Here is a 13,284-nt window from a genome sequence, read left to right as displayed (position 1 = left end):
AAGAGGAAGAAGTGCAGGATACCCTTTGGGTAATTGATTGACTTGTATGTTGCAGTTTGATTGCTTTGCTTTTTAAAAAGTTGCAGTGCCATTATGCCGATCGGTCTTCTCGCAGGATAATTAGTCAGATTCATAATTTGCAGTGTGGCTAGAGCTCAGTCACCAGCGTATAATTCAGATTTTATGGCTCATGTTAAATGTTGTATGCTTACCACAAATAGAAGGAGTCTTTTAAAATTTTTGATATGTCACACAGTTTGCTATCTTTTTGAATTAGGATTTTAAAGTGTGTACTATTATCAATGTAAGCACCAGTATTTTTCATTTTCATTTTTTAAAAACAGAGATATCAGAACATTGCTACAAAGTCTTAAACAGACTTCTGTCATTAGAGATTTTCAACTTTAAATTAAGCATTGAGATCTCAGGTTAAGGTACCTTGTGCTGTGGAGAGTCAGACTGAAAGGGACCGTGTTTTAGAATCCTCTTGTCATTGCCATAGATCAGAAAGTATTTTTCTTCAGCCATAAGTGTTTCATGTAATGCAGCATTAAAAAAAAACTTATCAATGCAGAGAGAGAGAGAGAGAGAGAGGAAGAAGAAGAATTAGAATTAGGCGACGTGGTCTTCTCAAGGAAAACAGCAATGGAATAATTATGATGTGGAACAGCCTTCCAAGATAAAGCACTTCTTAAAAATAGATTTCAGATTTTCTGAAAGAAAAAGACCAGATTCTTTATTTGTAGTTTTTCACTCATCATTGAATTTGGAATGCGACTGTGTAGTTTGGTTGTCTGAAAACCTTGTCAGTGATTTGTGTGCTGGGGTATACAAGAATGTTACTCATTAAAATGTTACTATATTTTGCCTAGCTATGGCATATTGTATAGAGCCATAGGTCTAGAATACCGGGGGGGCGGGGGGTGTTAGGTTTTAATAGGATAGTAATTCAGGAGGGGGGAAAGTTAAAGTAGTTATTTAAAGCTATCACAGACAGTCACCTATGCTTGTAAAAAAGGGTAGGAAGGAAAGACGAGAATAAAATATCTGTTTTAGATAAAGAAAATTTGAGAATGGATTGGTGGTGGTGTGCTGTAAGTGGGTGGATTTTTCCCCCCTACAGGAAGTGATTTGCAGCGTTCGCTGAGCCTTTTGTTGAAAAGGGTCCTTCTCATTTGTGTGAGTCATGCTTTTACTGTGAGCGACTTGGCAGCTCTGAGCAGGACTGGGATCGTTCTCTTGCACACAAAAACCACCGCTTTACCAAGCTTGGCCATGAAACCTTAAGCAAAATTCCTTTAATTTTTTTCTTTAAAAGAAACAAATTCCCCACATAAGCAAATTTTTACTTGTCCGTTTTTGCTGCTCTGAATCGTCTGCTATGTTAGCACAGGAATTCCCTGATTTGCACGGACATATGCACCGTTCCAGATAGAAGGGCATGCTTCAACGTACCAAGTATAACCGCTTCAGGAATGATTCGGTGACATCGGTTGATGATCTTATTCATAATTTGTCCATGAACAGCAAGATCTCAGCAGGTGGAACAACTTCGGCGCCGTCACCATACCTGGCCTTGCCTGAGGTTCTCCAGAAGGACCAGGATGGACCCACTACTCTTTGCACTCTTATGCACAAAGTGTCCCACTTGAAACTCTCCAACACAGGCAGCCTTTTGGGTATCAAAAACCTCTCCTCTGCAGTGAAGGAGCTCGCTGGCTCCAAGTTGCAGGGTAGCTCGGCAGCAGACGCTTCAGACAACACATGTAACCTTGCTTCTGCTGCTCCATCTTCTCGGCAGGACAAGAGCAAGATGAGTACAGGGAAAAAAAGCTGGCCAGAAGAAATGCACCTGGGAGGTGAAGACTGCCATCAAGGGAGCAATGTTGCCAACAAAGTCTCCCAAGGGTGGCTGCATTCGAATGAGAAGATACTGGGACCCGGGGTGACGTACATTGTGAAGGTTGGTCTGCTTTCTTTCCAGTCTCTTTTCTTAATCAATGGAAAATCTTTGCTTGTTTCAGCAGCAGGCTAGGAGGCTGAGAGGACCTCTGTTTGCACATTTCATTTCTGGGAGTCTTGTGAGGAATGCTAAGTGCAGAAAGACATTGTCAGAAAACCATGTTAATTTGTTCTAATTAAGGAAACATGCATGTTGACTCGTTGGCAGTTAAAATGATTTAAAGCAGTGGGAAAAGAATATTTCTAAAACAAAAGGCTTGGTTTTCCTTCTCTCCTTAGAATATTGCACGTATATTGTAGATATAGGTTTTTAGTGTGTCTGGTGCTACCTCTAGTACAAGAGGTAAGAGTAACACCTTTGTGAGGGGTGGTCCTCTGCTTACCTTTACCACATTAAAATCTTCATGTATCTCTGGTGAAATCTATGTTTGTCTCTCTCTCTGTGTTTTTAAATTTTCAAAAGTGTGCTGGGCAAAAGCCACAGCTTGCAGTATTTGTCTTATTTTGCAAACACAAAATATTCTGTCTCTGAGCAGTGCAGACAAAATGCAGTCTTGTTTTACATAACAGGCATTCAACCACTTTAACAGCATTTCATTTCAGTGCACCAGTAGTCTAGATGCAGAGCAGCAACCCCCCAAAATCGCATGTTTCTAGGTCAATGTGGTTGACACGTTCGAATGTTCTTAAGGTCTGTTCAGAACAGGGTATAACATAAAGCTTACAGATTAATCCGATGACTGGCTTGACAGGAACGGAAGATTCCTGTTTATACAGAGCACCTGGATGAAACATTACATTTTAGATAATAAAGTCTTCCTAATTGAACAGATTTTTAATTTGCTGTAATGCTAGGCAAAAATAATCTTTAAAAGAAATTGTAATGTATACAAAATAAGGTCGATGCTCTGAAAGGAAAAAGTTACAGCATTTCAAGTAGTGCAACAGGGATCCTCTTGAACTTGCAGTTAGTTCAAGACCCCTTGGTTCATATTAAGTATCTATCCGTCTATCTTAAAAATGTTCTTTGGTCAGATGGGGCTGTGAGACATGGTGATTGTTTAATGATGGTAATTGCAACCAGGGGTTTTGGTGAGTAATATTTATTAAAGGCTGAGGTTTTCCCCCTGTAATATCAAACTGACCATGGTATATAAAGTGAAATGAGATCATGACTGCTGCCTTAGCTTACATGTTAAGTGCTGTTTGACAATTAAAGAGGCAAGTAATCTGAGGATGGACCTCAGGGTAGCTCTCTCTGCTATTATCTTACTAAATTAATATTCTGGTCAAGAAAGAAATGCTGCCTACCAAAGTTGCTTGCTGTCTACCAAGTCCAGAAAATTGACCAATACCTATATTTTATTATTGAGGTGCTATGACTCATGTATACATAATAATTTTGTCAGGATGGCTTTTGTTTTCATTATCTGTGGTTATCATAGGATCTATGTGCACGTGTTGACTTTTAGAATTCAAGCCTTTTTAGGTTTGCTGCTTTGCTGGGGAGGGTGGGATATAAGTTTAATAAAATAAAAAAAATATTTTGAAAGGGCAACACTCACTGCTAGATACGCAGAGAAGCCAATGAGTCTACAAGAGTATTAGAGGATGTTGCATGGCCCTTTCATTACTTAACAGCAAACAAGAAATAAAAATATGATTTAATACATCCCAGCAATATTTAAAAAGTCAGTTCAAATGTAAGAGTCGCAGCAAAGGCCTATTAAAAACACAGTGCCAAAAACAGCGTGATACCAAGTGGACAGACAGAAATATTTTTATTGTTCACCTACTCATTACAAATACTTAACCTAAGCTATGCTGATCAGGTCTGTTTTTGCATTTAGTATTTTTGAATATTTATCAACAAGCAAAGTTCATTCCCACAAGAAGTACAGTTTTCATGTTAAGAAACACTTCTTGTCCATTCAAAATATCAAATCAATACACAGCATACAATGAAAAGATGATAATGGTAATATTACATATTTGGGGGACTTGTACCAGTTTTAGACCACCATGTTCTTCTGAGCATTTAGTGTGACTTTAGCTACATCCATTGTTAATCATCAAAGCTACCATAACTTTACATGGTATAAACCAATAAAGTGTCTTTGGTGGCCCATAGCTGAATGATTCTGCCAAGAAGAAGGTACGCTTTAATAACTGGTAGAAAAAGCAAATTTCAGTATGAAGTTCAGTCCTAGCCATTCATGATTCCTCACCCCAAAATCTACCACGCAAAATGGACATCTCCATAGCACTATAAAATCATCGGCTTATTCTCTGCAAGATCTTTGGTCCTATTTTCTTGCTTTTAAAAAAATGTAGACACATAGAATTGATGCCAGCAGTAATGTTCGGTATTTGATACTGCATTGGAATGTACATTCCTCTTGCAAAAAAAATTAGCATGGGAAGACATGTTAAAAATACAGATGTCGTCTTTTGCTCCTTTTCATGGAAAGATGCATCCATAAGCATGTTAGAAAAGGAATTGTGTATAGCTGGTAAAAAAAAACAGCGTAATTGCCTTGATATTAATTGCAAAGGGAGACGTGGATTCCAGTTCCATTGACTTCAGCACATATATTATGTACGTTTCATCAAGATATGGCGAGGTCTTAGAAATGGTGCTTTATGATGTCAACATTGTTGAATGCCTGTGTGTGAGAGGGTGAGATTGAAGGAAAAACCCAAAGGGAATAGAAATGGTATTAGCTGATAACCATCTCAGTGCTTTTTTTGGTTGTCTACAGTTATGTTTCTAGAAGAACATAAGCAGGTAGAAGTGTAGTGTGTGTGTGTGTGGGGGGGGCATATGGCTCACTGGGAAACGAAACTGAACTTGAGAATCTTTCTGACCCTTCAGATTAATTGATTTTGTGCAATAAAATAGTTGTTTATGTGACTTAAATGGTCAGCTTACTAGTTTTTCAGGAAAATTCTGACTTGTTTCCAATGCCTAATTATTAATTTTGCAGTTAATTGACAAGGCTCAGTGCTAACAATGGGAAGCAAACAGGCATTTTTATTACTTATAATTTAATATTGCAATAGTTATTTTAATCATTACAGTTGTGATTGCCCACATTTCTGAAGAAACATGGTCTGAAAAGCCATAATGTAATATTTTATTATCAGAACTTTGTGCAGTGGAAGATGCTAGTCTATTTGTATAGTATGTGGGAAAATATGCCTTGATCTGGTGCATAGGCAATCAATGTGCCTGAAGTTGCACATCTGCATATGTATTCCCATCTATATCACTAAGTCCATCCGGATCCCATTGCACTGGCTGTATATGCTTTTAGAGAAGGCTGTGCATCTCCACTGAGGATCCCCAGTTGTTAATTAGTGCAGCTAGATGTTCAAAACCGGATTAGGGTTAAAGACTTGTGTAATCCTTTATAAAATAAATCTTTCTTGGAAGGGGAGGGGAATTAGCTTCAACATGTAAAGAACTAACAGGCAGAAGATTGAAGTTGTGCATGTGTGTTTTAAAGTACTAACATTCTACTTTATTTCTCTTTTTCTTTTGGTAATGTCAGTCAAGATTCCCTTTACAAATATTACAGCGAAGATATTTTTAAACATTTAAACCTGTACACAATCAGGTGTGCATTCAGCGTGCTGATTTCAGTGGTCCTTATGTACAAGTAGCCTAGTTTGAAATTGATAAAGGAACAGTGGGATAAAAATGGATCAAATAAATAAATAAAGATAAAATAAACATGTTAACTTTACACAGACTTGTAACTAAAGCTGGAACGTTCCACTGTTAAGAACTAAGGCTTTTAAAAGTCCAACACATCGCTGGGGAATGACAACTTTTCTGAGACATGACATATTCAAGGCAGATGCAAATGAAGGCATGAATGACAATGCATACTAAAACACAAAACCCATATTGTACAAGAAGAATAAAAATGACAATACCTGATTTTAAAAAGTAATTGTTGAATGTTATTATCCAGCCTACCACTGAAGCATTTCAGCTGAGCATTTCTCGTTATCATAACTACTGATAATGATAGGTATTTTCTGAAAACTGACAGGAGTACCGGTATGTTAATTACATGTGATACATACTCAGCTTTAAACATATTGAGAATGACAGGATTGGTGCATTAAATGGAAACCAAACCGTTCCACAGTATTTTAACATGTACATTTTGGTAACGTCAGTCATATGTGGTGGTCTTGCAAAAAAGCAAGAAAATATTGGGAAATGATACATGATGAAATGCAAAGAATATTGAAAATCAAAACAGCCCTTGTCTGATAGTCAGTGACCAAGTGAGGTAGACCACTCCTGGAGACAGCGTTTTTTACCCCAGGTCTGGTAATGTGATTAGGTGCGGTCCTGCTCATTCTCTTTTCTTTTCTTTTTTTTGTAGTGGCCAGAAACTTGCTTACTAGTCCATGCAAAGACATCCAAGCTCTAAGTAAAAAACAGCTTTGAATTACAGGACCATAAACACCTCTTACAACTCTTTGAGGCTAAAAGCCTCAACTCAGCATGAAAGTTGAGGGTGCTGTTTCTTGCTTCTCACCAAAAATAAATGATCTGTGAATACCCGGACGAACCTACCCTTGCGTTCAGGTTAAAATAAAGGAAGGCACAACCCTCAGTTTGCAAGACCTGAGCAAGGATGATAGAACATTTTGGAAGACATTGATTCACAGGGTCACCATGAGTTGGAAGCAACTTGACAGCACTTAACATAACACACACACAAACAACACTGCACATAGAAAACAACAACAGACTGATGCAAAACAGGCTCAAAAGAAAAGAAAAACCCATTCTAACTAGTGAGTGACGTGTGTAACATTATTAATAACCGGAGAAACAAATTAATAGTAACTTTTCATCATGCAAAACTTTTCATCATTCATCATGCTCCTTCCCCTTTTTTTCCATACACTGTTGAAATTTTGGCTGTGAGCTGCTTTGAGAGTGCACATGTCATTTTTGGCATATATCACTTTGTAAAGCACCATATACATTAATAATGCCAACAACAACATTTGAAGTAGAAATAATCATTGCTGAATTAAACCAGGACATATGTTGAACGAATTTCATTATCTAGCACTTGCCATAATAGATTATTATTCATATGAAATTAATGTGATTAAAAAAAAGAAGTCCTAGTGTATTCTTGGTAGTATGTTCTCCAAAACAGTTCAAATCTCAAATTAATTTCATACAACAGTAGAGTCCGGAACACTCCAGTGGATGTTTGAATTTTATCCACAGAAATCTTGCCATATTTTTTGTTTAGAGAAAAGATATAGTCAGGGCCTTACCTACAAGTGGTGAGATAGAAGTTAGACAAGGGACATGCGGAAATGTAAAAACCCCCAAATTAGAATCCACTGAAGATTAGACAAGACAAACAAATGAACTGGCACACATCAGAGTGAAACCTGGTCACATTAAAGCAGTCACATTAGAAATATCTGGAGATTTTGGGGGTGGAGCCTGAGGAGGGCAGGGTTTGGGGAGGGAAGGGACTTCAGTGTGGTAAAATACCATACAGTCCAGCCTCCAAAGTCCCAATCAAAGATTTAATGTGCTTGAGTGGTATCGTCTGAACACAGACGATACCACTCAAGCAGCCTGCTAGGCGCAGAGAGAAATGAGACAAACAAAGCTGAGAAAATTTATTGCTTTATGAAGGCTCCGTGCCTGCAACCTAACACAGTAAAGCACATTAAATCTTTGATTGGGACTCCTCCCAGAATACAGCTAGGAGAAGAAAATCACAGTGTGCAAGTTTCTCGGATGCATCCAGCTGGGTGCTTGTGGAAACCTGATGCAGAATTAGACAGGTCTGATTCAGATACATGTAGCTGACGAAGCCAAATGCGAAACGTGATTGATTATTATCTAGACAACACGTCCTGTCATCCTGTATTGTGGCTTTGCAAATGTTGCTTGATTTCCAGCGTACTGAAATATAGTCTGAAAAGACATTCAACTGATCCCCATAAAGGAAATATTCTTCCTATATAACTACTGGATTTATTGGACTTACATCCGAATGGACTTGAGAGGTTTCCAAGTCCTTGACATGCTGGATTGAGATATATTATTTACCTGTATCTTGTTTTATTATATTGTATATATTTATTGTCACTTTTGCACTTTACTCACTTATAAAATTAAGCATTTCTTATATTGTTTCTGTGCTGTTTTGGTTCTCCAATACTTTTACAGCACTGAGCCTTCATTTTTTCCACCACCTGGAGGTTGGCAACCATGTCAACAGAGCAATCTCAGGTGAAACACAGGCAGGGTAAAGCAGCAGGTGAATGCCAGGCATGTGAGGGAGAAGCCAGGTCAGGAAGTGCACAAGTGAGGCCCCCTGATTGGAAATCATATTTTTGAGCAGTCTGTCCATAGCTACTTTCTGTAGCTCTCTTGGAGGTTTTCTGACACACCTTAGAAGCAGATTTATAACAATTAGTTTGATATGGTGAAAGTGTGGTGTGTGCAAGGGCTGCTGGAAGATGAGTGACACAAACTGCCCAAATTAACCTCTGTGATGCTATTGGAGATTTATTTTACAAATGGGTACAGTGTTTTGATAATTTGGTAATACCGGTAATTCACCTTAAGTACAGAGTAAAGAACAATTGTATTGATGCATAATGCGTATTTGTGTGGTGCATCTCTCTCTCTCTCTCTCTCTCTGTATATTTTATAAATTCACGCTTGCTATTACTATTTTTGTTATCGTTTATTTACAGTGGAATCTTAAGAGCCCTTTGAAGTGTAAATCTTCATGCTACAGCCCTAGACATCTTACGATTGATCAGGAAATTAATTGCAAACAGCTTTGAGCTATTTAAAGAAGAGCCTAAAATAAAATGTTCTGACTCACAGCTGCACAGTGGAATTTTAAAATATACACTGACCTCTTAGGAATCTATGTGATGCATACAAAATAATGTTTCCCAACATTTCTTTATGGAACTGAATTTTATACTATCCTATTATAGATAAAATAAACTGTACATGTCTGAGCCTTTATGTTGCAATGTTTGGTTAAAACATTGCTTACTTTTTCTGTAATAATCAAAATAAGAACTTCTGAAATATCTTTTGTTACTAACTCACGTCTGCACAGTGGAATTCTAAAATATACACTGACCTCTTAGGAGTCTATGTCATGCATATAAAATAATGTTTCCCAACATTTCTTTATGGAACTGAATTTTATACTATCCTATCATAGATGAAATAAAATATACATATGTCTAAAGCTTTATGTTGCTATGTTTGGTGAAAACATTGCTTACCTTTTCTGTAATAATAAAAAATAAGAACTTCTGATATATCTTTTGTTGCTATAAAGGCTTTGGTAATTGTTACAAATAATCTACATAACACATCCTAGTGTACAAATTCCTTAGCAGTCTTTCTATTATTAGTGATGTAAGTGGTAGATAGGGTTGCCAGGACCCTCTTCACCACTGGCGGGAGGTTTTGTGGGTGGAGCCTGGGGAGGACGGGGTTTGGGGAGGGGAGGGACTTCAATGACATAGAGTCCAATTGCCAAAGCAGCCATTTTCTCCAGGTGAACAGATCTCTATCAGCTGGAGATCAGTTGTAATGGCAGGAGATCTCCAGCTACTACCTAGAGGTTGGCAACCCTAGTGGTAGAGTATTGGATTGAGATCTGGGAGACTCAGGTTTGAATGCTGCCTTGGAAACTTGCTGGGTGACCTTGGGCCAGTTCTAAACTCTCAGCCTAACCTACCTGACAGGGTTTGTGTGACCATAGTGGAGGAGAGGGAAATGATGTCAGCCACTTTGGGTTGCCATTGGGGTGAAAGGCAGGGGATAAATGAAGCAAACAAATACATGTCGCCACCTTAAAGGTCAATCAAACTTTCTTGGGCTTCTGGGTGACTCTATGGGAGAATGGGCGGTTGACACAGTGCCTCTGGGTCCAGCAGCATTCGAGCCATCAGACCACACTAGCTTGAGCAATGATCTGAGCAATGACCCAGTTAGTTAAAAGCAATATTGTTTAAGAGAACAAAATGGGCAAAGAGTTGACAGCCAGCTTTGCAAAATGCCCAACAAAGCTCTAATGGGTTTTGAGGGGAGGGCAAACAAACCAAATCATTGCACTGTAGGGATTGATTTTTACAAAGTAATTTCTGGAAAGCACTGAACGCCTCCATTAAAGATTAGCATCCGTCTCCTCAATGTATTTTGCTCTAGAGAAATGTCCTTGTTAAGCAACAAGGTGACAACAATAAATAGGATCAGCTTTATCGGGACAACATCTCAGCCATTTTGTTCATTCTGTGGGTTGATCTGAGCCATTTTGCATGTGATCGGGACAACATCTCAGTCATTTTGTTCATTCTGTGGGTTGATCTGAGCCATTTTGCATGTGATCAAATGGCAACTGGGTACAGACCACACCTGACTTATACTTCTCTGTCACATACAATATCAAACTTGCTCACATCATCCAGTGGGAGAGTTCCTACTGGACATCTTGTTCATACTGAAAGAGACAGAGAAGTGCAGATAACAAAAAAGCTCAATTCAATTGTATTTGTCGAAGGCTTTCACGGTCAGAGTTCATTGGTTCTTGTAGGTTATCCGGGCTGTGTAACCGTGGTCTTGGTATTTTCTTTCCTGACGTTTCGCCAGCAGCTGTGGCAGGCATCTTCAGAGGAGTAACACTGAAGGACAGTGTCTCTCAGTGTCAAGTGTGTAGGAAGAGTAATATATAGTCAGAAAGGGGTTGGGTTGAGCTGAATCATTGTCCTGCAAAAAGTATCAAAGGTAATGTGCTAATCATTGTCCTGTAAATATCAAGATAATGTGCTAATGAGGATGTGGTATGTTAATATGGAACCACATCCTCATAATCAATTGTATTTCTTGCTGCCGTTGCTTATAATTATTATTTTTAAAAATCTACTATTTTGTTTGTTTTCCTTTCTTACAAGGGTCTTAGGGCAGCAAACATGGCTCCTGCTTCTCTTTCCATTTTTTTCTCATAACAACCTTTTGAGGCAGATTAGGCTGGGGCCCAAGGGCACCCAATGAATGTTATGGTAGGTGGGGATTTAAATGCTGGTGCCCCGGCCCAAGTCTACCACTCTATTACAACATATTTCTATTATATTTTATTGTAATTAACAATGACATCAGCAGAAGACACTAAAGACTACAATAACTCCTGATAAAACAGGAGTGCTTGATATGCTAATTCATTAGCTAATAAGTGATTGTGTAAGAAGCAGTACTTTGCAATTGTTTTACTATGCTGAGACAGCACAGAGTTCATATTCATATGGAGGTAACTTGGTCTTCTGAATGGTCTGAAACATAGCCTTGGAGCAAATACACCCCGGTTTTCCTTGTCCATTTATACAAAGTTTGTTGATTTGGATAACAAACCTGAACTGACAACATTTGGAACAGTTTTGCATGTGATTGACAGCTCCCTCCCACAATGTGAACTGATTTGATTGGGTCTGACAGTACTTCCTTGCCAGTGATTGGCTGACAGATTGCCATGATAGCAATTCTGTAATCAGTTGTGGTACCAAAAAATGTGCGTGTGTGGGAATTGCCATGTGACCTCACCAAAATAGAAAGTGATAACAACAACCCCTAAAACCCATAATAATATTGGGGAGGGGAGGCTTATGAGGCACATCTTATATCTATTACCACTGTCAGATCTATGCAAGAAAAAATCCTTCTTTCCATGGTGGGCAGAGGGGAAGTGAATTGGTACATTCAGAGATGGACCTGAAACACTAATGACTACACCTGAGCCATCTTATATCAATATATTGATATGGAGTTTATCACTATAAAGCGAGTTGAATTTTTTTTATTATTATTGAAAACTTGTAAGAAAATAAAAAACAAATTTCTGGACCATGGGGCTGTTTTATCATCATGATAGTCCAGTCAACAAAAAGTGGGCTGGAAGTAGGTGTAACTAAAGCCCAGGAAACATTACACATGGGAACAAACGCAAATCAAAACCAGTTGTTACAAAAAGATCTGGGTAAAAAGTGGTCCCCAAAAAACCAGGGAAAAAACCCTTGGAAAAGTGTGAGGCAGAAACTAGCAGCTGAAGAATATGTGCGGAGGTTGGGATAAAATGAAGTAATCTGGGACGAGGACCGATACAATAAAGCCATGTGAAAATGCTCTCAGTGGTAGAATACATGCTTTGCATCCAGAAACTCTCAGGTTCAGTCCATAATGTCTTCAACGAAATAATCGAAGTCATCAAGAGTTCAGAGAAACCCTTCTCTGCCTGATCAGGCTTAGGGACCAGTTCACATGTTACAAAGGTCTTTGCAGCCATCCCTGGCACTTTGGAGCCCATGTGCTAAAAGTTCCATGCTTTTCAGGTATGTCAGCGCCTAATCTGGACTGGGACCATGATGCATATGGAGAACCCCTGAATCTATTTTTTTTCCTAATCTGAATTGGCCCCAGGGGGCACTGTTTGCCTGTTGGGAAACATATGTGTAATTATGGCAGCATGTATAATTTCCTGGGGCAAATAGCAGCTTTCCAGGTACATTTCAGGTCAGGAAAATGGAGGGGGAGGCCAAAGCCCCTTCTCCATACATGCTGCAATCTGATTGGGCCCATGTTTGCCTGGGAAGCACAACATTTCCAGTACATGTGTAATCCAGAGTTTTGTGATGCAAGACTTCACTCAGAGGAACCGATACTGAGCAAAAGAGAACAATGTCTGACTTATAATGTATCTTCATATGTTTATTTAGCGTGCTGCAAAAATGGAGGTGAATAGACATGTAAGAAAGATTGTAACATTGCAGATTTCCAGATTTATGGAGCAGCCATGTTTAAGGAACTAGGAGCTCTATCCCTCATCCTCCTTTTTCAGGAACAGTCTAATGGTTTTCCTTTGGCAATCCTATCATAATCTGGTTGCGCAGATCTGTATATAACCTAACAAGATGATAGAAGATCACAGCTAGGGCAAAAGGTCATCTTGTCAAAAAGTTGCATGGAAATACAGCCAACCTGGATTTGACTGCCACTAAGTCACAGTTGATTTATAGCTACCCCATAGGGTTTTCAAGGCAAGACGCGTTTTGGAGGTGATTTGCCATTGCCTGTCTCCACTAGGCTGAGAGAGTTCTGAGAGAACTGAGACTGGCCCAAGGTCACCCAGCAGGTTTCATGTGAAGGAGTGGGATATTGAACCTGGTTCTCCTGATTAGAGTCCCCACTCTTAACTACTACACTAGTTAATGTAAATGATATCTGCCTAGCCCTAT

At 38.9% G+C, this 13,284-nt stretch overlaps 1 protein-coding gene across 2 annotated transcripts in view; it reads left to right on the top strand.

Moving 5' to 3' along the window:
- Nucleotides 1–1,349: 1,349 nt before the first annotated feature.
- The window catches only part of SHC3 (SHC adaptor protein 3), a 44,638-nt gene continuing 32,703 nt past the window's right edge, over nt 1,350–13,284 (top strand). The window contains exon 1 of one of the 2 annotated variants that reach the window (XM_056848526.1): nt 1,350–1,963. In XM_056848526.1, coding sequence (XP_056704504.1) covers nt 1,442–1,963 — 522 coding nt within the window. In that variant the 5' untranslated portion in view covers nt 1,350–1,441. The remainder of the gene's footprint in view (nt 1,964–13,284) is intronic. The other variant, XM_056848527.1, reaches the window with a different exon arrangement.

Source organism: Euleptes europaea, chromosome 4 (assembly GCF_029931775.1).
Source record: "Euleptes europaea isolate rEulEur1 chromosome 4, rEulEur1.hap1, whole genome shotgun sequence".
Taxonomy (NCBI): Eukaryota; Metazoa; Chordata; class Lepidosauria; order Squamata; family Sphaerodactylidae; genus Euleptes; species Euleptes europaea.
The sequence above is the reverse complement of the archived record's forward strand: the minus strand, read 5'-3'. Positions and strand labels throughout refer to the sequence as shown.